This window comes from Enhydra lutris, unplaced genomic scaffold (assembly GCF_002288905.1).
Source record: "Enhydra lutris kenyoni isolate GAN:26980312 unplaced genomic scaffold, ASM228890v2 scaffoldscaffold5, whole genome shotgun sequence".
NCBI lineage: Eukaryota > Metazoa > Chordata > Mammalia > Carnivora > Mustelidae > Enhydra > Enhydra lutris.
This window is the reverse complement of record NW_019154089.1, coordinates 30,787,952-30,815,768: the sequence shown is the minus strand read 5'-3', so window position 1 is coordinate 30,815,768 and position 27,817 is coordinate 30,787,952. Positions and strand designations below refer to the sequence as shown.

Genomic DNA, 27,817 nt, shown 5'->3' with positions numbered 1-27,817 from the left:
TAAGTATTAGAAGTCAGACTGATCAGGGGAACAAGACTGAAACAAGGTGAAAGTTATGCAAAGCTCTATTCTATGCTAAGCATTAAAAGTCAGACTGACTGGCCAGGGCCGCCTCCAAAGAGAGCGACCCCTCCCCATCTTACAGACTCCCTTTTATAGAGCAAAAGCACATAGGTGGCCAATAAGATTGTAGTCATGTTAGGTCACACTCAGGTGGCCAATTGAATTACAATTTACCCTATAGTAGCTGTTTGAACTAACCTATTACTCTGGTCAGAATTGGTGCTCAAGGTTGGCGCCCAAACGGTGGGGTTTACATTCTTTGGTGGTTAGGGAAAAAGTATGTGAGTTTCTTACTGATTGGATATCTCCACCTGGCCCAACTCATCCTTGTATTCTGGGCTCTGTTATTAGGAACTGGCTGACCATATTTTACTGGTTTCCCAGACTTGCTTCTAAGTAAGTTTCTCGGAGGGGGGGTGGGCAGGGTCAGTTTAAGTTTTACTGCACAAACAACAAAATGACTTTTAACCAAGATGGAGTTGCTCTGGCTAAATAGGTCCGTATACATCCCACCAGAGCACAGCAGAAAGGGGCTGCATGAGGCAGACAAGGAAGCTGTGGAGGCTTATGACAAAGTGCAACTTTTACCCACTGGGGAACAGTGGGAGCCTTTCAGCTAACATGCTTCACAATTCGATCTCGGTGTTTCAGATTACGCTGAGGGCCCTGTTGGGGGAGGACTGGAGGGAGTGGGGAAAGACACTAATGGCAGCTGAAGACTCTTAAGTCAGAGCTGGAAGGGCCCTTGAGAGGCCCATGGGAACTATATACAGTTAGCTCTCTGGTAGTGCTAACGATGAGACTCTCCCACAGCCCTAGGTACACCGAGCTCCCATGCCACATCAAAGCTACTTGTCGTCATCTGTCATTGCCTTTGCAGTGGGTGGAGGAGCAGCCTTCTGTTGTACTTCCTCAGATAACCTGATGTCATCAAGAGCTGAAGAAACCAAGTCTTAGGAGGATGTGTGTGTCTAAAGCAGCCCACAGTCAACTGACAAAAGACCTTGATCAGAGGAAGAGCAAATGGCAAATTGTTCTTTCTTTCCTTCTAGAGAGCACTATGAACCTGGAAGAAACATTTCTTCACGAGACCATGAAATGCAGTGTCCCGGTATTCCTCCCCTACATTTCTTACCGTTTTCCTATATGTGGGGGACACTGAGGAATTTGCTTAGCCCCAAAACTGGCATCAACTCCCTGATATGAGGAAGTTGAGAGGCAACATGGGGGGCTTGGGGGGTAAGAAAAGAATAAATGAAACAAGATGGCATCAGGAGGGAGACAAACTATAAGAGACTTTTAATGTCTCAAAACAAACTGAGGGTTGCCTGGGGGAGGGGGATAAGGAGAGGGTGGTGGGGTTATGGACATTGGGGAAGGTATGTGCTATGAAGTGTGTAAACCTGGCGATTCAGACCTGTACCCCTGGGGCTAATAATATATTATATGTTAATAAAAAAATAAATTTTTAAAAACCTGGCATCAAAATACCCATCCACTCCAGATATAAAGTTGCTACATTCATTTCCTGAGAGTCACTTCTGAAATAAGTAGAAATGAGGGGCAATTACATGCTCTTATTCCTACATACTCTTTCATGAAATCTGAGTATTTTGGTTGAAGTATAAAATAATTTGCAGTAGCTTGTCTTCTGTAATTTAAACAAACAAAAAAGTAAATACTTACGTGCACCTGAATGGCTCGACTCGAGCTCAGGTCATGATCTTGGGGTCCTGCAATTGAGCCCCACATCAGGCTCTGTGCTCAGTGGGGAGTCTACTTGAGGTTCTCTATCTCCCTCTCTCTCTGCCCTCCCCACCCTCTCTCAAATAAATATTTTCAAAACAAATAAATAAGTATATATACATTCATACATACATACATACTTGGGTCCCACCTGTCTTATGAATCTCAGTCTCTAGGAGTAGGGTCCAGGAGTCTGTATTTTAATAACCTCCCAGCTTATCTAACCTTCTGCCTGCCTGACTCCATGCATCTAATGACCTTTGCTATCCTCATGTTGCCCTTAGGCTATGTCACTCAAGTTGTTTTAGATTAATTGACTGTAAAATTGCAGTCATCCTGAACAATATCCATTCCATCATGGTTTTTTTAATGCATTGTTTTCCAAAAGTGCACATCAAAACCTAACTATTTTAGAGAATCTATTGGGGGCCAGCTAAAGGCACCCTTGCACCACCCTACCCCCCGAAAGCAGCAAGTTCGGGAAGAGCAGGTCCAGCTCTTGCCAGGTCCAGGGTGATAGGAGGCAAACTGGCACCCTATCCCTGTTCTTCCAGGATCTTCCAGGATGCCTCTTGCTAGCCTCCTGGGGCCCTCACACAGCCTTTGGGAAGCCCCTCACCACCAGGATGCACTGCCCTTCCCCTCTCCTTCCCCTTCTTGTTATCCCAACCAAACTAACTCATAAGGTTTGATCTGAGAATGGTGTCACTGAAACACAGTGAGGCATATTATAATTTGGTGATGGAGGGCAGGTTTAATCCCAAATACGCACAAGCGCTTTGTTTGCCAAGAGTGGGACTCTTCTGACAGATGTGTTCATGGAGTCCCTTCCCCCCAGCATCTTGCCAGTTCCTGTTCCCACTTCTTCAGCGCCATTTCTTGCCAGTCCTCTGAGGGGGGGGGGGGCACTGCTGCAACCATACCAGTTTTCAGTCCTCAGAACACACTTTCTCGTAATACACGAGATTCTTCCTCTGACACAGGGCCTTTGCTTGGGTGGGCTCCCTGAAGAGGCTGCTGCCTACACATTCATTTGGCTTCAACTTAAATGTCACTTCGTACTCAGAGGCAGATCCCCCTACCAACCCAGATAAAGTGACACCAGTCCCCACAACACCCACATCCTCCAGGTATCTCTCTCACAGCAGCTTTCAACCAGAGGTGGTATTACCTCTCAGGAGACATTTATAGTTGTCGCTACTGGAGGGGCCCAACTGTCTCCTGCAGTGGTTAGAGGACAGGGGTACTACCAAGTATCCTACAATGCACAGCACAGCCTCCATAATAAAGTTATCTGGCCCCAAATGCCACAGTTAAGAAGCCCAGTTACCACTACATTCTTTTTCCCCTCCATATTAATTAGTACCACAATTGATGGTTTGGGGGTTTCTTCCCTACTGAATTGGAGCTCCTCAGGAACTGGAGTTAAATCTTGCCCCACAGTCCATAGCAAGTTGAAGATGCCAGGCTCCAACTAACAGATGAAACTAAGAAAGCAACAAGTCAATTTTCAAAATGAAAACAAAAATATCTTTTATTAATGTGTACCCACAAACGAAACTAGTCACAAAGAGTCCCTCATACTATCATGTATTCATAAAATTATCTTAGTGATTAGCAATTAGTGAAAAGATTGGTTCTGCTACTCCTTAAAGACGTGCAGAATTTCTCAAGTTTAAATATCTTACTTACACCAGTGTCCTAAAGTCCCAAGATAGGCTGTGGAAAATGGAACCTCAATTGTCTTGAAGGATTGAAAACAAAACTCAATACATTCTACAAGATGGATATACACACAGGAGGGAATTAAGTATTAACTAAATACCTCCCCTTCCTCCCTTCTCACCTGTTCATCCTCCACAATACACATTTTTCTACAGTATAAAATTAGCCAAATTACCAAATATCAACTTTTCCAAAAAAGATATATTACTCCTGCTCCCCCCAAAAAAGTACCATATAGCAAAAAACATATGAATGCAACACCACTGGAATTATTTACTGAGCACTAAGGCTAAATCATTATTGCAAACTCGACCAAAAAAAAAAAAAAAAAAAAAGGCAAAAATAAAACCCAAAAAGCTCTTTGCATTTCTGTAGTGTTTTCCACTTTCCAAAGACTTGAAGCAACATGTCGTTGGAATTACTGCTACACACCAATACAATTATGGGAATAATTATGCATGATAAGATTAGAAAATGCCGGCAGCAAGATTCACCCTAATGTCATCCAGTGTTTCTGTTAAGAGTTAAGACTAGAACTCGGGTCCTAGTCCTAATTCTGTGTACCACCTCCTTCCCCACATGTTCTTACATACTGCTTCATGGAATGTTACTGGTTAGGCTGGTAGTCACTGTGTTCACGGGTTTCAAGTAAGTTTTGGAAATGCTGGGTAACATTAACCAGACTCTCAGAACTTTTAATGTGCCATCATAAATCTCCAAGAAGGGTATGGAGAAGAGAGCTATCAGAAATTCAAAGTGCCAGTCACAGAGCAAGGAACAAATGTGTGTGTTCAGGAAAGGCGAGGACTAGGTGGCGGGGGTGGGGGCGCGTATAGCACCATTTAATGGGGCCCTGACTATGTAGGAATGCCATCCAATGTTGCCAGGTCTTTCCAGAGAAGCTACAAATCTAGGCTTTAATCTGAAATCTCCATGTTTATGCATGTTATTTTGAATTTAAAAGAAAAACACTACAGTTTAAACAATAAATTTCTTGCGACAGATCACTTGGAAAACCCAGTATAGCATGTTTAACAATCCTATTTGCCCATATAAACCTTTATTTGGAGGTCCTATCCATGTCCTAGAACCCCACAGACCAATGTCAAAGATGTTGTCTTCAGAAATAAACAAACATGCTGCCCTCCTAGACCACTATGGAGTAACTCTGAACCCTAAGCAGGACTTCTTTCAAGGTCTACTCAGATTGAAATTAATACCCAGCCTCCTTAACTGTTCATGTAGCAAAGCTCCTAGTGACTAAAGATATCCTTGCCATTAGCCTTTGCTTAACTCTTGGAAAAACCAAAAATTTAACTGAACCGTGAAAAAAAGGAATAGCACTGGAATTGTTTTTGCTATTTAAAAAAACACCCCTCATCTTTCCAGAACAATTTTAAAATTGCAGTTACCTGAGGACAATTCAGAATTTTGATTGAAACTAGTAACATTCTCAAACAACACTGTTACCTTTGCAAAATAACTTTTCTAAAGCAGGAAGCCTTTTAAACTTCTCCCTCTTTTTCTTCTATTTCTTTTAGCCTTCTCCCTTTTTTTCTTCTATTTATTTCTGCCCTGCCTCATTCTAAAAATCAGTTCAGAGAGCATGACAATCGTATAGACAAATGCTTGGAACTGTGGAACTGATGTAGCAGAAATAGCATGCAATAAATCAGAGGCAACTGATTTTTTCCCCTGGTATCTACTTGGTCCACTCCCTACCCTAGTTTCTTCTAACTGCTAAAACACCCACCCCGGGTCCAGGGAAGACCTTAATACTGTGTATTTCCAGAGCCATGCAAAATCAGACTGACCTGTAGTGGTGATATCACATTCACTTCTATTTCCCCATGGGGGAAATAAAGACCTGTGTACCCCTGTGATTTGAAAGCCTCGGGGAACCTAAGAAATGTTAACATTTGGAGTTACAAGGTAAAAAACAAGAGATTATCATGAAACTGTTTCCAAGTGAAGTCCTTTAAGTCCCACATCAGATCTGCTGATTTTAACTGCTAGTCTGCTTTTCTTGACAGCTTTGGTGACCAAAGTGGTAGCTCTTCTCTCACTGGTGAGAATTCTTGATGGATATAAGGTTCATATGATCCAAAGAGAATATGTAATTATAAAGTGTTCACATCTGGGAGAAACAGTGAATTAAGTTTTAGCATAAAAAATTAGGACTCTATGGCCAATGAGGGTGACTATACACAGATGAACCAGTCACTCTACCCAACATAACTGACATGTTGGACTATCATTGGAAATTAACAGAAAAATCATTCTAGGGCTTACAAGAACTCAGACATGGTGGTATTTGTCATTGTCTCCCACAGTTAAGGACATAAATCCTTAGAGGGCCACTGGGTCTTAATCCATGACATAAACATTGTCCTCAATAATGTAGATATTGTCTTCTGCTCGGATGCCCACTTCGGCTCTACTTTGCAAAGCTCCAGTCCAAGGGTCGTTCATGGAAACCATGCTACAGAAAGAATAACATGAGTTGTTTAGGAAAAGCAGACCACTGCTAAAGGATGACAAGCACATTCATGTAGATGCAGGCAAGGCTGGGTATTTGCAACTCCCAGAGCCCTATGAAGTGAATAGGAGATCCATATTATGTTGTAGGAGAGTCTGTTTAATAAGGAGGTAGAAAATCCAAGTATACTCCTTAAGAAAACTCATGCAATAGAATACAAAAATGGAAAATCTAAGAAGACTGGTGTCAGACATCAAACTGAAGTCCTAAGTCAAGCTGCATATTCTCAAGAGTAGCTAAGAAATGGTTTGGCTGCTGTTTTTCTAACTGTGGACCGTACCTTTCTGGAGAAGGTTATTCAACTTATTTAGCGGTCTACAACCTGCATTTAGGATAAACCCAGAACACAAAATGTATCAGAACATGTTAAATACAGTAAAATACTATTGCTTCACATAAGTGTGTACTGGCTCATGGTGTCAGCAATCTTCCTGTTTCCGTGAATCGAATTTGAAAGCCGTGGGTTAGGCAACGTTCCTGACACATACACTCATACAGTAAGTGTACAGAAAGGTCATGTGTGCCATTTGGATACAGCTGCTGTTTTATAATCGGTAAAGAGTGCCTGTTTGCCTGCCCAGAAATGTTCATGGAACATACTGAAGCTTTACTCAGCTCTGATCTTTAAGCGACCACTCATACATGTTTGAGAACAGGTTAGGTGTCAGGAGCTTAAAATGAGTCAGTGTGATATAAGTGTAAAAAAAAAAAAAAAAAGGAGAGAGAGAGAGAAAAAAGTCACGAAGAAATGCTCAGGGTTTTTTGCTCTTTATTTATATTTATATATTTTTATATTTTGCATTTTTATAAAATATATTTTATATTTTACTAAAGTAAGTATTTTCTTTTATCATTAGGTGCTAAAAAGTCAGCCATTAGAAACAAGTTAGCGGTGAAAGGACAGAGATCAGCTAAAAGGATGCTGTGTGCCATGCTTTTCTGAGTATTAGGAGTCATTGCTTTCCTCCATTCTTGGACGCACATAGTCAAAAGCTTCTCTAAGTATGGGTGTGGGACTCTAAAAGATCAAAGACTGAGTTTTTTTTACCTGCCATGTGGTGTGCCTTTGGATGTCACTTAACACTTCTAAACCTGTTTTCCAGTCTGTCTTCTGGCAGTAACAGTGCCTCTCTCGTGGGTGTATTGTTACAACGTGCATAACTGCCGTCATGAAAGCACAGAATGTGCCGAGCATTGTTCAAGATGCATTCAGCGGATTGGCTCATGTAATTAACTCAGATCTAGGAAAGACTGGGGGCAGTCAGTCAATGAAAGAGAACTAAAAATAATGTGTGGCAATCTAAGAGGGATGGGTTTTGAATTGAAGACCTTGCTTAAGGCCCAAGCTGTATGTACCAAACAAAGCAAGCTACTTGGATTTGGAAGTTAGTAGGGGCTTCCTACTATTACGACTATTCTAGCAGAGGACCACAGACCATATGCGAGCAAAGGGGATTTAAGTTTTAACTGTGCAACAGGATGGATTTACAAAAATTATAAATTCCATTGCCTATGGGTCTAGATAACCAACAGCCTGGGAATGGAACAGCAGGGGAAGACAGGAACTATAGAGTGGGAGGCACTTGCCTCACCACAGTGCCTTTGCACTTCTTCAGCCTGGAGGTGTCATCTTCCACATCTTTACAGAGCTGCCTTCTGTTCTTTGGGATTCCCTCAAATAGCCCATTACCTTTCTTCATCTTCCCCTATGGTATTTGTCTAGAAGCATAAAAAGGACTCTGTTTATTTGCTTATGGTTTTCTGTCTGTTTGCTCATCTCTTTGAAATATAGCAGACCCTCAGGAAACATTCAATAAACAAAGCACTGAGTGAAATTAAAGAACAAACCAAACAACACATTCAAATATTCCATCAAACAAAATTTGTGATCTCCTGCTCCAAGAGGTTAAGACTGAGGTGATCCTTCTGTAACAGGGGAATTCAGAGAAATATAGAAAGATATATCACTAGAAGTTGTGTATAACAACCATTAAACCAGATTTAATGGCTCATTAAGCCAGATTTTCAGAGCTTAGGAGAAAAAGAGGAGAAGGACAGAAAGAAATTTTTCTTTATTTTTGGCAGAGTAGAAATACCAAAAGGTACTGATACAAACTCTTTCGAACTTACTTTAGTTGTTCCAGCTTGTTTCTTATGCAGAAATATTCTAAATTGGAAAAGAGTTGAAGAGAAAATTAAACACATTGAGATCTTTTTTCAAACAAGTATATTATTTCTATTATTTTCCTATGAGCAAAATCTGCACAGAGATAGAGCCTGAAAAAATAAGTTTAGAAGAAAAAATGTTTTTTAAAAAAAAAAGGAAAAAAAAAAAAAAACACCCAGACTGGACGATTTCCAAATTACTCTGGTAACTCCTTTTGAATCAGCAACACCCAAAGAAATCTCTTAGTATAAAGTATTTCATTTTCATTAATGGTTTAGTGTATTCACCCACATGCCTAGGCTTACTTTAACACGATTATTTTTTTTAAAGATTTTATTTATTTATTTGACAGACAGAGATCACAAGTAGGCAGAGAGGCAGGCAGAGAGAGAGAGAGGAGGAAGCAGGCTTCCCACTGAGCAGAGAGCCCGACGCGGGGCTCGATCCCAGGACCCTGAGATCATGACCTGAGCCGAAGGCAGAGGCCCTAACCCACTGAGCCACCCAGGCGCCCTACTTTAACACAATTATTAATAACTGAATTTCATTTTAAAAAATGAATCTTTCATAGGAGACAGGCTACACACACACATACCACACCCCAAGTGCAAACGCAGCCACATGCCACACACCCACACGCGAACACGCAGACACCACACACACACACACACACACACACAGCAGACACATCCCCAAACACAACTGCTGGATGGCTACCTTTTATTTTATTTTATTTATTTGACAGACAGAGATCTCAAGTAGTTGGAGAGGCAGGCAGAGAGAGAGAGGAGGAAGCAGGCTTCCCACTGAGCAGAGAGCCCGATGCGGGGCTCGATCCCAGGACCCTGGGACCATGACCTGAGCCGAAGGCAGAGGCTTAACCCACTGAGCCACCCAGGCTCCCCTGGATGGCTACCTTTTGAAGCCCTTCTAGCCCTAGCCCTGAAATCAGTTTCTCGTCCAATGTTTCATCTGCCTCTCCTGTTAAGTGGGTCTTGTAAAACTCAACAATATCATCCCTCATGGGGACAAACACTGGTTTCTAAGGGGAGTGAGTATAAAAGATCTGAACAAATCATATATATAATAATGGCATGTTACCTTCCAAATCCCAAGTCTACCCAAAACAGTCTCATTTCTTTAATATTTAATTCCATCTCTGGAGAATTTATATTGTATCTTTCTCTTTATAGGCCAGTAATTTAAAAAAAAAAAAAAGAGAGGGAGAGAGAGATTAGAAAACAGAAATGTATGTGAAATCTCAACCACATGGCTGTTTGCCTTGAGAACCCTTGCTCTGTTCCCGCAGGTACCTGCAGTGACTTACTTTTGGTAATCACGACGACCAGTACGGTGAACAATACCACAGCAGTAACGCAAATGCCAATGTACAGTCCCTTACTGGTGGTCATCCACGGATTCTGTGCCAGCAACACATGCTGAGGAAACATCGGTGCATCGAAAACACATCTTGTTAGAGTTATGGATAAAAGACATTCCTTAAGGGGCACCTGGGTGGCTCAGTCAGTTAAGTGTCTGACTCTTGATTTCGGCTCAGGTCATGATCTCGGGGTCATGAGAAGGAGCTGGGCATAAAGCCTGCTTAAGATTCTCTCTTCCCTTCTCTCTGCCTCTTCACCTCCTCCCGCCCCACCCCGTCCCACCCCACCCCATGCTCTCACCCTCCCTCTCCGCCCCCCCCCAAAAAAAAAGACATTCCCTAAAATAATGTGCTTGAACCCATCTATCTTTGTTGGCCCTTGGCTATTTCTGGCTCAAGAAAGGTAAGACCAAGCTGTCTGAGACAGTAACCATATGGTGAAATTCAAAGGCCATTTAAAATTCAAAATGTATTTGGGGATGGTAGAAATGTTTTATATCTTGAGTGGGGGGTATTTACATAGGTATGTGCATTTGTCAAAACTTAAACTGTATGCCTCAAATGGGTGTACTTTATTATAGGTAAATTAGACATATTTTTAAAAATCAATAAGCTACTTCCATTAAATATATCCTGATACAAAAAAAACCCCACAATTTTTGTTCATATGTAAGCTGGCCTGGTGATGGTATCTGAATGTGCTAAGTTATTGAATTTGGTCTTTGCTTAGAGTCCTTTTTTTTTTAAGCTGTAATTCAAGATTCTTGGTCTAAATAAATGGACTTGAAAGTAGGTGCTCAGAGACGTGGCCCTCATTAACAACTACCTGAGATGCTGTTAGCTGGGTGGAGATGCAGAAATTTGTCTAAACATCCTAGTGCAGTTCGTAAGGTCTCACCACGTTCTGGAATAAGCCTGAAATACGCCAAGCATCACACTCAGCCCTTTTACATAGCTTAGCTCTAATCCTAAAGACATCCCAGAGGGTAAGTATTCAACAGAAAATAAGACCAGAGAGAAGTATCAAGTCTCTTCCTGTATAAAAGTTTAATCTCCGGAGTCAGGATCCCCTCTCTTCGACTTAGTTGCTGTGTGACCTCGGACAGGTTCTTTAGCCTCTCTGAACCTTTGTGTTTGTGTCTGTCAACTACAAATGAAACAGGGTTCTTGGCAAAGGTACTTTCATGTACTCCCTGATAATACTCTGAGGAAGGTAGGGGATAAGGGAAAGTACTTAGTGTTTGGGCTTAAAGGGGAAATGGCCAGGGTCTGGGAGGTTAGAGTGGTGTTGTCGTTACTTGACCAATGTTGGGGGGCGGAGGGTAAAGCGGTTAGATGTAACATGGGGCTGCAGGAGGGAGGCTTTGCTTTCATTTTTTAAAATATGACATAAAAACTGAATGTTCATTCTAGAATGTGCAGCTAAGCATGAAAAAAGGTAAACTAAAACCAACTATAAACCTACCTTCCAACACAAACACTATTACCATTTTTCATTATATATTCTAACTTTATCCTTTAGTGTTTCTCTTAACAGAAGCAATTACTATATTCAATATATGCTACTACACACACACACACACACATACACACACTATTTTAACAGTTGCTTTTTCCCCTTAACAATCAGTACTAACTGTCTTCCCATGTCAGTAAACACACTGCAGTGACTACATTCTTAACGGCAGTGTGTGGGCACGCTTAACTGACTAGGTAAGTAATCCCTTATTGTTGAACATGTACATTGTTTCTAGCATTTTCATGATTATAAACAGCAACAATTAGAAGGCTTTTCTCATACATCTTCATGTACTTGTTCAATTCTCTCCTTAAAATAGAGTCCAGAAAGCTGACCTTCTGGGTCAAAATATATGTTGCATGTTTTCAGGATGTGGGGGATAATAGCTCTTAACGTCCTCAGAGTCGAGACACAAAAGGCCCATGATTTCACTGCTGCCTGCTGTGAACTTGCTTCTAAATCGCTACTACTCGCTCCTAACCACACCTGTCTACAGGGAACCGAGGTCAAGAGCAATCTCACTACTCAGAAGGTTATTTTTGTCTGTTTTGTTTTTTGTTTTTTTTTTTTTAATCCAGCATTAAGTCTAGCCATATAGCAATAGAAGAATCATTTACATAGTGGTTGTTCTAACATTTAGTATCTACAAATTCTACCCATATCCAACAGATCCATCAGTGCCCATGCCACATAAGTTGTTAAAAAAATTTTATATCACTCCTATGTAGTATTACCACTGATGGATGTGACATGAAGCCATCTGACTCCACGCTAAATAACCCCACCATGCCCGAGCTTGAATTTCTCTTATCATGGCTGTGTTGTCATTTCTCACTACTTGAGACCAGAAAGATTATTCTCACACCTCCAAACTTTTTGTTTTTGTTTGCTGTTTTGGAGAGTTATTTGCATATACTAAAAAGAAACTTATTTCTTCCAGAGAAACCAAGAGAAAAAGTCCTACTGATAAACTTGTCTAATTTATTTGCAAAGATGAGACTTTGATGAGCATCATGAGATGGGGACCCCTTAGATTTTTCTCAAGCTCACTGTGGGAAAAGTATAAGAACATCTTTCAAAGTCACAAATTTACTTGGGATGCCTCAGTGGCTCAGTCCTTAAGCATATGCCTTCAGGTCCCAGGGTCCAGACATTGAGTTCCACATCTGGATCCCTGATTGGGTCCTGCTTGGCTCCCTGCTCAGTGGGGAGTCTGCATCTCCCTCTGGCCCTCCCCCTTGCTCATGCTCTCTCTCACTCTTTCTCTCAAATTAATAAATAAAATCTTTTTTTTTAAAGTCACAAATTTGTTTAAGATGTTAATACCTTAATATGTCATAATACGGGGAGGTTTATGTATAGAAAAAATGTCTATGAAGGACGGCAATTGGGTTAGAAAAGAATATGAGAATCTACTTAAGCAACTACATGTTCGCTGACATACTATTTTTGTTCTGGGTAGCCTCCACTCCATTGAGTCAAAGTGTGTTATTTCCCTAATGATAACCAAAGTCTTCCTTGGCCTATCATGTTAACTCATTCTCCTTAAAGTTGTTCATTCTTTCTTGCTAATTTCTGGTCAGGAGAAAGCCTGTAGTATGTGTTATGTATGTATATGTATGTATACACAGAATACAGTATCATTTATCAAACTCTAACAAACCAGTCCACCTGTATGAACTTTTCAAATTATTTAAAGTATCCCTATCTGAGTCTAATTATTTTCTTATTTTTTTATTTTAACTAGAAGAATCAATCTGTGGGCTAGTCTTACAGAAATATTCTCTAAATGTAACTTGCTTCCAGGGAGACATACAAGTGAATTCAGCTAATAAAGCAGGAAGAAAAATGCTTACAGTTTGATTGCTATGCCAAAGGCCATCTGAAGACTGTGTCCCAGTGCCATTCCCATCTGCTCAACAAGAAAGAAAATTAATTATAATTACAAAAAATATTGAATTTTCACTGTAGACACTAAATATATTCACATTGCCTTCCAGTAGTGAATGATAAGTTGAATAATAATATGGCGAAATGCTGCAAACACTGCAGAAGTCATACCAAGTTACTAAGCTGTATTAATTTATCCTCTAAGGTTGTGTTTCTTGACCATTTTGTCTTGGACCCTTAAAAATGGACACTGTTGGGGTGCCTGGGTGGCTCAGTGGGCTAAGCCTCTGCCTTCGGCTCAGGTCATGGTCCCAGGGTCCTGGGATCGAGCCCCGCATCGGTCAGCGGGGAGCCTGCTTCCTCCTCTCTCTCTGTCTGCCTCTCTGCCTACTTGTGATCTCTGTCTGTCAAATAAAGAAAGAAAATCTTTTTTAAAAAATGGACACTGTTTGCCATCTTTATGGGGGAAAAATGCACACAGACACAAAGTTTTATCTACAGAATTAGGGGAATCACAGGGGCCCATCCTTGGAAGTGAGTTAAGAATGCCACTTAATGGTAGATAATTGGTATTTTCATGCCAGCTAAGAACCTGTCAATGAGTGTCCAAAGACCACATGCACATCCAAAGATCAGGACCACCCTATTCCTAATGGACATTACAATGGTTTTATTCAGAATGTGAGTAAAATGTACCTAAGAGATCTAAAGCAGGTGGTAATGTAACTCCTACATTACATGCCCATGTGCCCAGACTTTGATCCAGAAATATTTTTAAAAATATCTGTTACATCAGCTGTGAAACTAATATATCTTATACTGCCAAAAATCCTAATATAAAAGGATATTATGCCTTAAAACTTTGTTCAAGTTTTACTACTAGAGTTTTGAAATATCGATTTTGTAAATACAGCTAGAACTATAAGCTGAAACAGTACCCCTCTCATGAAGTTGTCGAATTGGATGATGTACATTAAGGACTGAACACTATTATTAGGTAAATATTAGCTGTTATTAATTATTACGTTACCCTGGAAGGAGCAGCAGGGAGAGAGAGACGCTGTGCAATGTACCTCCCAAATACCACGTCCTTCTATCATCTTTAACATCTAGGGGCAAATGCCACCATCACGCCCGTGGGCATGCAGTCAGTGGCAGGCCGTGGAATTGGGAGCTGCCTGTCTCTAAAGCAGAACTATTGGGCTTCCCTAATCTAGCAACAGCAATCAACAAGACCTGCCTTCAAAGAATTAAGTGAGAGAATGTATGGCAGCTTCCCGGCACATCCCTCTATCCAGTGTGGGTGGCCACCATATAAGGACCAAAATCCCTTCCAGCCTGAATGAACATTCTTCACTCCTTTGAGTCTTCAGTTTGCTGAAGGCTGACTCAGGCATGGTGAGGATTTGGCTCGAGACCCTCAGGCATACTGCCAAGGTGGCATCGATCGCTAAGTCACAGGGGACGCAGCTGCTCCCATGTCTGTTCCACCGTGGAAAGCTCTACCTTGACCGGGTTTTAGTCCTATGATTCCCGACTCCGATGTGCTTCCCACTCACACATGAAAAGCATGTGGTGCGGCTGCTTCCCCCTGCTGCTACCTTGTGTTTCTCTTTATTTCCACTTTGTTTTCGTGCCCAGAAGCAGTTCACACTAAGGATTCCACTTTCAAAACCAAATGTCACCATTATCTAATCCCAGCTGAACAGGCCCCTCTGTGAATCTCGCTGCAGGTCCATTTTAAATTAACCAGCTTCCGGGAATGACTGGCAAAAGGTAAGCCATGGCGGGAAGGGGGAGGGCCCTACTAACTGGCAACTCCTGGGCACAATGAGTCACAGACATTACAGAGGAGTCTTCCAAGGTTGAACCTGTTTGGATTCAGCACAAACACAAGCACAGGTAAACCAGCTCTGCATTACAAAGGGGTTCAGCCTGTGGTACTCCCCAAAATAACCTCTCTGGGTAATGGAATTATCTGGGGCAAATGAGACCATTCAGCATCACCTTTCTCTACCACAGGAAAGACAGGCGAATCTTGGGTTTCAAATAAACAAAGATTATATGAGACCTGCCCAGAATGGGAACAGTGGGACAAAATCGAAGAAGACAATAGACAGTCCCAGGGGACATGTGTCTTGGGACTGGTGCTGATGTCCTCAGCCCATCTCAAAGTGTCCACATGCAAGCCTCACAGGGTAGCAGGGGAGCCTCCTAGATGTACTTAGGGTCTGGGTCTTCGATGAAGCATAAATATGTTTGACCAGTTTGGTTTGGATACTGGAGAGCTGGATTTAATTGATGTATGGCTCTGGCCCAAGACAGCAAGCCCACTAATAAGTCTGGAGTAAAGAGCAGTTCATCTGATTAAGAAAAATAGTGCTATGCACGTGGGTGTGCCCAAATCATACAAGCTCCCTGGGCCAGTCAGGTGTATGGTTTCTAGACTTTGAAGAAAGAGTAGCAGTTGCTATTGTATCTATTACTTACCACCTTTTAACGAGGTATTAGTGTTTTCATCTCATTTAATCCTCAAAAGCATCCTACAAGATCGTTGCTATTCCATCCATTTCACAAATGATAAAAACTGATTCTAAACGAGTAAGACATTTGCTCAAGTCACATGGCTGCCTGCAGTGGCCAGTATCAGCACTCACGTCAGATGTGCCTTATTCGGAATGTGGTCTTTTACAACGTCTCAGCAATTATCAAAATGTGAGTACACCCGTGGATCCAGGAAAGAAAAAGGAGTTACCGGTGGGGCAGGAGTACAATGGTGAATTGGTGGGCTGTCTTTTGCTCCTTTCCCGTGGCCCAGTAGGCTGGGTTCCTGCTGTCTGCAGGGCAGAGGATGAAGTAGTTTCTGGAATGAAAAGAATGAAAGAACTGTGCTCTCCTTGTAGAGGAACACTCCCGCCCTCAACAAAAATAAAAAAACAAAACTAAAATCAGGAATCACCATCCACTTCCCAGCAGAGCCCACAGCCAGCCAGCCCCCGAAGGCATGCCTCGTACACACCCACTTCCATTCTTTCCAACTTCCTCTTAGAAATGTATTCAAAGATGGCCTTGAGGCACTAAACAGCCATCTAGGTGTACCATTATCATGAAATCTTATCTAGATAATGATCTGGAGAGTTTATCCGTATCTAGAGTTATTTCACAATTTTTCTACTCCTAGGATCTCTCTAAATGTCCAAAGCCTACAACAGCACACCATACATAGGACATCCAATTAAGCTTTTATTCCTACAAGTAATACTTCACTTTCACAGGAATAGGGCATGGGAGTTTGGGCTAACTTGCCTGTCCTCCTCCCAGATAGCCCTATCTAGAGTTCCTGGCTTTATTCAAGGTCTGCATTATCCATCCACACATCTTTCCAGGAAGGTACACATATGGATCAGCAGAGAACACATACGGACATGACTTAATTCCTTGAGGTCTCTTTCCAGGTAACAACACTGTCCAATGTCTGAACTTTGGTGATAATTAACAACTCTCAAAGCCCTGTTCTCAGTGAACCTTGACCTGGCTCCTTCAGCACTGGCATTCTGGTCACTCCTTTTTTAAGACTGATTTCCCGTTGTTATCTGACTCATCTTCAGTTTTGCACCAAAAAGCTTCACTAAGAATTTTCAGTACGGGGCCGGGTTTCCCTTTCCTTTCTAAAATCACTCCTTTCTAATATCTCACCTTACGTGTAGCTCTGATCACTTGCCTCTCCGTGTATTTTCTTAACATTTTAAATATTTCATTTTATATACTTTCCTCACAGAGCACCAGAAATTTTAGACCATGTTACTGGTGCTGGCAGGATAAGAACTCCCAAACCTGGGCTTTTCTTCCCTTTCATTGGTCTTTCTGTTTTCCCTTCCCCACAGTGGTCTCCACATTTCAACATCACCCTTTCCGTGTTCTGAGCTATTTTCCTGCTTCTCTTTAATGCTCAAATCTATAACACGGTGTAACTCTGTTTAAGAACTAAGAACAGGGGCGCCTGGGTGGCTCAGCGGGTTAAGCCTCTGCCTCGGCTCAGGGGATCGAGCCCCGCATCGGGCTCTCTGCTCAGCGGGAAGTCTGCTTCCTCCCTTCCTCCTCTTTCTCTGCCTGCCTCTCTGCCTACTTGTGATCTCTGTCAAATAAATAAATAAAATCATTAAAAAAAACAAAACAAAACTAAGAACAGGATGACAGTGAAGTCAGGTGATCAGAATCCTTACTCAACTTGCATGGGTGTGGAGACCTCTTGGGCTTAACTTTTTTCCCCAAGTTTGTGTATTAGCAGGCATCTTTTCTCCCTGTCTAAAACATTCCACCCAACCATGCCATGAATATTTTAGGCAACTAGGATACAGAGGAGACACTGAGCACAGGAAGAGCATGGATGTAAAGATAAACGTTCCCACACTGGATCTGCTCCAGCACACACCTCCTTCCTGTTCAACTCAACTCAAACTCGGGAGAAAACCATCAAGACAAGGATAAGTCTTAATCAGTACTATCCCTGAGAAGGTCACATGGACATATTGGCCAACACTTCTCTTCTGAATCTTTGCTTTAAACATGCATGTTCACCAAACCAAGGCCACTAATCCACCCCCATTTGCAGGCACAAACTAAATATTACAAAGCTAAATCGATACTGAGAAAGTCAAGTGTGTTCAGCTGCCTTGAATGAACAAAACTGTTTTTCTTACAAACTTTTACGGCTCCCAAATCCCAGTTTTAACCTAAAGCCCCCTCTTCCAAACTCAGCTCAAGGCCCAATCCTTCAGATCCCTCCTGATTAAATATACATGGGTTCAATGGGGTCCAGGGAAATCAGTATGTTCCACCAAATTTTTCTGGCTAAGAGGTTGTGACATCTCTGTTCCTCCACAGAATCCAGCCCCACTCCAAGGGGTCAAAGAGGCTTTACAAATCTCCACTAAAAGTTATCTTTTTAATCCTAGAGATAGAAAGTTTGCACCTAAACTTGTCCTCAGAATGGCAAGCTACTTTTCTACCTTTAAGTCAAATTATTCTCCATCTGTATTAAATCTAAGGCCTTATTTATCAGAAGTTTAAAGTATGAACCATGTGGTCTGAATGAAAAAAAAACAACAGATGTGTAAGTTCTAAGTCCCTGAAGTCTTTAAAATCTGATGTTTACTTTTTCATCAGTATAAATAGTATCTTTTGTTATTTCCATGCTGCACAAATAAATTAAAGGATGCTGGAAGCAAAACTGTGTAAGCAGACTGACTGCCCAGAGAAGACAGGGTAATGGTATAAAGCATTGTTCAGTGAGGATGTCATATCAGGACAAATTCATCCAAACATAAGCTCAGTGCTCATGGTAGAAGGCACAATCCAATCGTTAAAAGCACAGTCCCAAAATTCAAATTAATGGAGATTCAAGTAGTTTCTATCCATGTAACTTTCCACAACAAACTCAGACTCTGTGCCTTAGTTCTCACAACTATAAGATGGGACTGAATCACACATATAGTGCATCGGGGTTGTCATAAGAATTAAGAAATATAATACTCGAAAAGTACTTAGCATGGTTCTGTCACAAAGGAAACAAAGAAAATGTTAACTTCACTGAAATTTCACCCTCAAGTGGAGGTCTGGCTTCAGAATGGACTAACTGATCTCTACTCAGAGCTCCTTGTAAGAACAGAATCTCATTACCTGGACCCTTGTTCTCTGGCATTCTTATTTTTTTCCTCAAAAACCTGTGCTCAACTGGGCCAAATCCACTCCACCCTCACTAGATGTCTAAGATCAGTGGTGTGGCTTTTTGGGGGGTGTTGCTAATAATCAATGCCCTGGAGAATCTGGCCAAAAGCTATGAGTTCCCTTGCTCTAAAAATGATTATCTATAAAAAGGTGCATATGGTTTTGTATGTAAGGGCCTATTCAGCCAGAGCAGCCCCACCCTGGTTGAACTGCCATTTTGTTGTAAAACTTAAATTGACCTTGCCCGCCCCCCCGCCCCCGGGGAACTTATTTAAAAGCAAGTCTGGGAAACTAGTCCCAGGTAACAAAGTCCAAATACAAGGGTGGGTCAGGCCAGGTGGAGGTATTCAATCAGTGGGGGCGCATACTGTCTCCTAGCTACCAAGGAGTATGGGCCCCGCCCTTTGGGCACCTTTTGGGCGCCAATTCTGAACTAGGTGATAGGCTGGTTCAAATGTCTACTAGGGTAAATTGTAATTCAATTGGTCGCCTAGCATCACTGTGGAGTTTCCTGTGTGTGTTACAATCTCATTGGCCACCTGTGTGTGGCCAGGCCCAACCACATGGCCTTTGCTCTATAAAAGTTAGTCTGGGGGCGCCTGGGTGGCTCGGTGGGTTAAAGCCTCTGCCTTCGGCTCAGGTCATGATCCCAGGATCCTGGGATCGAGCCCCGCATCGGGCTCTCTGCTCAGCAGGGAGCCTGCTTCCTCCTCTTTCTCTCTCTGCCTGCCTCTCTGCCTACTTGTGATCTCTGTCTGTCAAATAAATAAATAAAATCTTTAAAAAAAAAAAAAAAAAGTCTGGAAAGCAGGGAGGGGTCGTCCTCTCTGTAGGGGCAGGCCCCACCGGTCTGTTTGATGGTCGGTCTGATTCTTGATGCTTGGCGCGAAATAAAGCTTTGCTTGACCTTCACTTTGTATCAGTCTCGTTCCTTTAATCACGGACCCATTATTGGGGTACCCAATTTTGGGGGGACCCAACAGTTTGGGACAGGGGTTCACAGACCCTGTGAAGCCCATGCTTGGAACCCAGGTAAGAACCCTTAGCCTAGACTGTACTTCTGCCTTAACACAATGCCTTGGACAGTCTACATCCTCTCATTAGAAGACCTCGGGGCTCAAGAAACACATTGGTTTACCTTGCTTGAGGTTCTGCGTGGGTGCTGGAGTTGAAGAAGTAGAGGTAAAGACCCTAGGTGACGTTGGAACACTGCTGACCTCAGCTGGAGTTAGAAACCAACAGAAAGCAAGGATTAATCAAGCAGCAAGAAACAAGAGCCTTGTGCTGGGCCCGTGACTAACATAACCAATGAGAGGCTGTCCCGGGGCAGAAATTAGGCACTAATCTTCCCTGAACTGAGAGTTCTTGTCATCAGTTAACTAGAATCTGTGACAGAGGAGGGCTTTGAAGACATACTTGCAAAAAGGAAACAGCTGCACTAAAATGTATATATTTGGGGAGGTTCAGAGGTGAAAAATGTCACCTGGGATTTACACTGAAGCACTTTGAGAAGACCAGTCATGCATATCAGATTTATGTATCTTCATAAACATCTGTGAGGTAAGGAAAATGTCCAGAGCCTGGAGCAGCCTTTATCCTCTCCGTGGTGAATGACTAAGACTTCAGTAGGAGTTCCCACGCCTAGAATGCTTACCAAATAAATAGCATTCAGTCCAGTCAGGCCTGAGGGTGACATATGGACAGAGGGACCTGCATCCTAAATGAGGACTAACTCACAGCCATTAGCATATGCTAGATGAATCACACAGATGAGTTACATTTGGTTAGAAGGTAAACTAGACCTTTTACGGTTCCTTCCAACCTAAGATATAACAACAGCTAATACCATACTGTCCTTGACTTTCCAGATTCTGCAGTGGTATAGGATTCCAAATCACTTAGTGGGGGTATCAGAGCTACCCAGATGGAGCAAAAACCAGAAGTTAGCCCCCACACAGGGCCTGGTACCAAAGCAAACCAATGAAGGACTGAATCAAGAATGTGTACTTTTGCTCTCACTGGGCACCCTTTTCTCTGCAAGAAGTTTCCTTAAATTTTGACCTAACTACAAAAGAAAATCATGTCTCTTAAATAGGGTTCACTTGGTTTGCGAACTTTTCTTTCTGAAAGATGCAATTTAATTTAGAATCTGAAGAGGAAAACACTTTTTTCAACAAATATCTGTGAGTGTCTATCATAGGCAAAGCATTAGTCCAAAGCAGACGTCAGCAAAGTTTCTGGAAAGGTCGAGACAGTTAATGCTTTAGGTCTCGGGGGCACTTGCTCCACTCCCTGTTAAAGGGAAGCCACCAAAGACAATATATACGCATGGCTGCTCAAATAAAAATGTATAAAACAGTGGGACTATTCTGTAATCTGATCTACAGCCCTGATCCCAGGGCTAGGGTTTGCTGAACCTGATCTAAATTGTAGTTAGCGACTCAGGAAAAGAGTACAATCCAGTCCCCGCCTTCCAGTTTAAAATCTAATCCATAAGGGGAAAAGCACGCATGCAAAACATTTGATCAAAGGAGAGTAAGGGAAACAATAAAGAGGGGTAACCTAATCAAACTGTCTAACGAGCTTGTTTTCTTCAGTTGGTAAATATTTTCCCCAGGCTGAAGGGAGCAAACTGTACTGCAGATGCTGGTATAAAAAAGCCTGAACAGAAGTTTGAAGAGTAAGCTTAGCCAGTGAAAACCACAAGCAAAGTTAAGCAAAGAATTGGTTACTGGAGGCAGAGTCTCTTTGGCTCAGTTACAGACCCTCTTCCCACTTGACAGACCACCGGCCTTATAAGTGCCCACCTACTAAAGAATTTCGAAGCACTTTAAAAGTGTCCTACTCATTTCTCTACTAGGTCAATTCCTAACATTCAGCCATACCAATAATAAATTTTACAAATCCAAGAAAGTTGTAATCATAATCTCTTCTCCACAGGCTGCTTCCTCGCCTCTCTCTAGAGCACAGGATTATCACCAGCCTCTTTTGGCTTCCCTAAATTGCTTCCCACAGATGGTTTCCCCCTCGGTCAGCTAGTTTCTCCATCAGAACTGACCTTATGTCGCTAGTCTTCACAAAAGAAACAAACCAAGTCCAAAAGCTGGGAGATTGCAAAACCAAGTTCCTCTTAAGAAAAGAAAGAAAGAGGGGCGCCTGGGTGGCTCGGTGGGTTAAGCCGCTGCCTTCTGCTCAGGTCATGATCTCAGGGTCCTGGGATCGAGTCCCACGTCAGGCTCTCTGCTCAGCAGGGAGCCTGCTTCCCTCTCTCTCTCTCTCTCCCCCTCTCTGCCTGCCTCTCTGTCTACTTGTGATCTCTCTCTGTCAAATAAATAAATAAAATCTTAAAAAAAAAAAAGAAAAGAAAAGAAAGAAAGAAAGGGAGGGAGGGATGGAGGGAGGGAGAAGTAAAAGAGAGAAAGAAAGGAGGAAGGGAGGAAGGAAGGAAGACACATAGTTTATTAAGGCCACAGGTATTGGGTTCTATTGTCAGTATCAGAGCTTAGTGGTGGGAAATTCATTAGGAGGGAACACCAGAAACTGGGAAATCCCAAAGAATCCACTCTGTTTATCCAATGGTAAAGAAAATGAGGATTTTCACATCAAGACAGATTTTTGGATTTCATCAAATTCTTAAAAACAACTGGTGAATAGTCATTGGGATGTAAATGTTTTCATATTGCAGTATAGTCACTTTAATTTTTAAACAAGCAACTTTGTGATATGATATGAAATGTGCCTCAAAAAATCCCAGGCAGGGCAGGGGAAAGGATGGAACTATATATCCCTTTACGACGTATATGCAACTAGACTGAGCTGACGATTGTTATACCTGGGTGCTATCCCTACTTGACAAGACCTTGTATTATATTACCTATTCTATATGTTTGAAATTCTCCAAAACAGTTTTAAAATGTTTATAACATTTGAAAATTCTTCTAATCTCAGAGAATAAAGGGCAGTTCTTTAAGTTAAGCAAATTCAGTTTGGTAAGAACGTTCACTCTATTTCACAATGGAACATTAAACGCTTTTTCATGAACCAACTAGCATTTTTAAAAATTTATTTAAGACAGAGAGACAGAGATAGCACAAGTGGGAAAGACAGGGAGAAGCAGGCTCCCTGCTGAGCAGGGTGCCCAATGCAGGGCTCAATTCCAGGAACCTAGATCATGGCCTGAGCCTAAAGCAGACGGTTAACTGACTAAGCCATTGAGGCGCCCCTGAACCAACTAGCATTTTTGAAAACCTGCTTTAGGAGATAGTTTGCTGACTGGGAAGATCCTCTCCCCTATGGTCTTGCTCAAGATTGGTTCTGAATACTTCATTTTAAACCAATAGAAGTTATTCTACTTTCCAACAGTTACTGAAAAACAAGACTCGAGGAACCTCCCCTTTCCCTATTAAAGGAAGAGAAAGTCACTACCAAACAAGAAACATCTCAGTTCACCCACATGAAGTGATCAAAGGAAGACAGAAGACAAGCTCACCTGGCTTTATCTCCAGTGACAGGGTGAGTTTCATATCATTGAACCACCCCTTGTGCTCAACACGGCAACAGTAGAGACCACGGTCAGTCTGGGCCACATTCTCTATGGTCAAAGACACGTTCCCTCTTAAAATGTTTCCCTTTAGCTTATAACGTGGGTGCTTCCGAACGGTGACATGGGATCCATTAGTCCAGACCACTTCATCTGAGCAACGGGACATGGGACATGCCCCTCGGCCCCAGCACATGGTTGTGACTCCAGGAGCTGTTGAGTAGGTGCAGGGCAGCGTGATGGAATGACCCACCACTCCAATCACTTGAGTGTAAGAAACTACAGCATCTATAAATAAAGAGAAAACAGCATGAGGACTCAATCTTTTAATTTTACATGTATTTTCATTTTTTCTTTTTACATAGTTTATTTCATTTGTAATCATAGAACTTTGCATCTTCAAATTAAAAATTTGTTGTAAGCATTTTTACATTAACATATTCTTTAAAAGGATTATTTATTTGATATTTGTAGATAAAATATAATTTAAACTTTTTTTCCTATATTTAGGATTGTTTTCTAACAGCACAGATGTCTAAGAGAAAAGTTACCAGGACAAAAGTCACCGATATTTTCAGCCTCTTGATGAACATGGCCAAATTTCTTTCTAAAAGGTTTGAACCAAATGACACTCCAATAATACATGACTCTGTATTTCATTCTGTGTCTGACAGGTATATATGCTTATTCAGTAGGTAAGACTTGTGGCTTTCCTCCTCCCCCAGATTCAATCACTGCCTCAACTGAAATATGTTTGAAAAATTCTATTGCATTTTAAGTTTTAATTTTTACCCCAACTTTTTAAACTGCTATTGCAAGTGAAGTCACCGCACAACACCTCTCTTGTAAGAAAAGCAGAGCTCGTGTTTTGTTTAAAGCAGCACTGGCTTTCATCTGCAACAACATGGATGCAGCTAAGCAAAGCCAGTTAAAGGAAGACAAATACCATATGCTGTTACTCATATATGGAATTAAAGAAACAAAATAAATGAACAAAGGAAAGAGAGAGAGACAGAGAGCAAGAGAGATTAACCAAGAAACAGACTCTGAATTATAGAAAACAAGCTGATGGCAACCAGAGGGGAGGTGAATGGAGAGATGGATGACACAGGTGGTGGGGACCAAGAGCCTGCTTATTAGGATGAGCCCTGAGTAATGTACGGAACTGCTGAGCCACTTATGTACACCTGAAACGAGTATCACACTATGTTAACTATACTGGAATTAACATAAAAAACTGATTTAAAAAAGTATTATTGGCTTAAAGGCAATTCTCTCTTCCTCTCCCTCTCCCTCTGCCCCTGCCCCTGCTCACACTCTCTAGCTCTCTCTAAAATAAATAAATAAAATCTTTTTTTTTTTTTTTAAGAAAATGGGTTTCTAATACTTCTAGAAGGAGCTGCGGTTTATCATGGGCTTTAGAATCAGTCTAAAAAAATCCAACAGGGACCCCATCTCGTAAGTTGATACTAGCCCCACAACTGAGTGAGGCCCACTTATCCCATGAAAACAGATAACTGGAAAATACTCAATCATATACTAAATTATGCCACTTAAAAACAAGAAGTCTCTCCTGGAACAGTGGTATAAAAACCCCACAATGCCAAATGCAGTGAAGGTAGCCCTTAAAAGAAATCAGAAATTCACCAACCAGTTATATTTAGAATTGGGCTATGACTTTGGGAAATGCTCTGGAAATAAGAATGCTCATGGTTACATAAAATAAGAAAGTGACTTTTTCACTGAATTCTTACAATATTTTATTTTGCCTAATATCACTTTTGGATTACAAATAAAATATGTTAATCATAAAAATCAAGTTATACAATGTAATAAGAAATGAACTTTCCCCCATAATTGGACTTCTGGAGATTATTGTTTTTTAAATTTCAGATTATGTCTATTCCTAACTTTGTGAAATAAAATATATTGAAAAGAAATAGTTGCACATGATTTAAAAAAAAATTCCAAAGGACACAAGATAGTTTGATGAAGGACTGGTATCCTTTCCATTTAGCCCAGTCTCCTCTCCCCATCCCCTCCCACTCATGCTAACACTGTTACTATATTTTTACATACACTTGAGTAGTCCATGCTCCTAGAACTATCTAACCTCCTTTCTGTTTGTTTGTTCAAACGCAAATGGCAAGATATGACACACAGTTCATCATACCTGGTTCACTCACGCATGGATTTTGCAATTCATAGCATTTAAGCAATTTCTTTTGAGTTAGATTTAGCCTGGTTCTTTGCTTACCAGCTGACCCACTAGCTCCCACCAAAGCCCAAGCACATCCATCCTCCTACACCACACTCGCACATCTCCTACACTCTCCCATCCTCAGGGCTTCCCAGATCCCAGCCCACCTATTCGCTTACCCGTCAGAAGTAGCAGGAGGCCTGAGATGGCTACCCAAGGTTGCATGATGGTTACGGCCTGAAAGACAGAAAAAGCAGACTGGTAGGTGTGCGCCTTCCCAGATGGTCTTGGAACAAGTATTAATTCTGAGTTTGCAACTTCTCCTTTCACCCTGACTGGGTCAGTCACATGAGCCTGCTCCGTTAGCGATGCGAGACCAAGCACAATAGCTTTAGGTCTCCGTCAGCTGTGGGATGGCTGACCCTTCTGCACCTTGCAAGGGACAGCAGACCCTCAGGTTCAGCTCCTTCCCCAACAGAGTCCAAACTGCCCCCTGATGCTGACACAGGGGATAAAGGGAGCAAGCTGGAAGGAAACCAGAGGCAGTTTCGAAGACAGAAACTCTGGGCTCTGTAGCTAGGATGGTCAGTGCCCAGTCTTCATCATACTGTCAAGTTTGCCAGTAGCAAGAATTCATGAAGACTGTGAATCACTGTGCCCAAGCATTCACGTTACAGGAAGCGATGACTCAGACTGTATCTTACTGAGTGATGACAAGAGAATGCTTTCAGGAAGCACATTCTGGACCAGACTCGGGTTCTGATCCCAGCTCAGCCACCTGCAAAGTTGGGGATCCCTGCGGGTTACTGAGCACCTCCAAGCCTTGATTTCCTCATTTGTAAAAACAGCTCTAAAAATACTTGCTCTGTCTCCCTCAAAGGATGGTTATAATGAGCAAAAGGGATGTGGGAGACCTTTGAAAATGAAACTTAAATATGCACTGACGCTAAGCAAGTTTTCTGGAGAACTTACTGTCTAGTGGGCTCTATGCCAAGCACCCACACGCACTTAATGCTCACAGACCCCCTTAGGCAGGTGTTGCTACCAACCTCATTCATGGAGGAGGAAACTGAGGCTTGGGGAGGTTAAGTGAGCTGAGGTTCCAGCCCAGGTCTTCTGACTTTTGCTCATAATTATTAAGCCATAGAAGTATGTGTAAGCCTGCCTAGTACTTCATTAACTGCCCTTCTGGTCCAAAAATTCAGTCACTCCCTCCCAAGGAAGCACTGATACTCCATCTCTAGGCTGCCTGCAGCCCATCATGGGCTTCATGGAAACGCGGATGGTGGGCTGGGTATGTGGCGCTGGGTCCCATGCTACCTGGAAATGTGACCCCCAGACTCCAGCCGTCTACACACTGGACAAAGACCTAAAGCCTGATGAGAGACCAAGCACAACAGCTTCAGGTCTCCGTCAGCTCTGTCAGCCAACCGGTGGCCTGAAGACTGTATTTGGCCCACAGAAGTACTTTGTACCATGGTTTTCAAAATTCATTTCTTAAGGAATGGCCAAGATTTGAAAATCTAGAGAGCATGTATGAGAACTCAGCTTTTCGGCTTTGTCATGAGATACAGTAAGATGGCCATTCATGGCCCATACTACCCAGCACCCTTAGAGTGTGCCCTTTCAAGCCTGCTGCTGCGCCAACCCTGGGGATGGGAGGGGTGGGGGCAGGATTTGGTGTCTGAAGAAGGCCTTAGCTAGAGCAGGCACTTGCTTTAGACTCTGTTCCACCTCCATGAACATAAGCTCCTTCCTGATACTGGGACATCACAGAAGCTGTCTACTGGCCTATTTGCTGAAATTCACCTCTTCCATAAAATGGTTGTACTATCTGATCCGTAAAAGCCCTCCTAGCTTTTCAATGCCCCACACCTGAATCCAAATAGGTAACAAGATGAGTTCTCGCAGGGGAAACACTCGTTTCTAGACACCCACTTTGTTCTTAATTCTCTGCCTTTATATACTTGGAAGGAATAAAATTGACCCCTACCTTGACCACCACCAAAAGTCAGGGGACAAATTCTGAAATGCTTCAAAAAGAATTAGGTCATACTTTATATTAATTAATTTGGGAGGCAAAATATGTTCATGACTAGTTTTGTTATACTCGGAGACTCAGCCAAAGCCCACCAGGTCAGTGATAATGATTTTTCTAATTTAATTCGATCCTACCAGTTATTATCCATATATGGAGACTAATGGGACATGACTCAATAAACCAAGAATGAAAAAACCCAGGATTGTGCAATCAGGTAGAGAGACAGGTAAGTAAGCAACTATAAAACTGGGCAGAATGATGTAAATGGTAAATATATAA

At 42.0% G+C, this 27,817-nt stretch overlaps 1 protein-coding gene across 3 annotated transcripts; it reads right to left on the bottom strand.

Annotated features, from left to right (window-relative positions):
- Positions 1-3,889: 3,889 nt before the first annotated feature.
- On the bottom strand, positions 3,890-26,126 carry LOC111140966 (hepatitis A virus cellular receptor 1). Of its 3 annotated transcripts, none has more exons than XM_022493245.1 (8): positions 25,677-26,126; positions 23,247-23,585; positions 19,896-19,979; positions 15,786-15,893; positions 12,997-13,052; positions 9,568-9,679; positions 8,204-8,240; positions 3,890-6,016 (listed from the first exon to the last, which is right to left on the bottom strand). In XM_022493245.1, the coding sequence occupies exons 1-8, from the start codon at positions 25,720-25,722 to the stop codon at positions 5,902-5,904; spliced, it is 897 nt and encodes a 298-aa protein (XP_022348953.1). In that variant the 5' UTR covers positions 25,723-26,126; the 3' UTR covers positions 3,890-5,901. The 3 variants fall into 3 exon arrangements, with proteins under 3 accessions (XP_022348953.1, XP_022348955.1, XP_022348954.1); XM_022493246.1 differs by lacking the exon at positions 3,890-6,016 and adding an exon at positions 7,711-7,999; XM_022493247.1 differs by lacking the exon at positions 19,896-19,979.
- Positions 26,127-27,817: the final 1,691 nt, after the last annotated feature.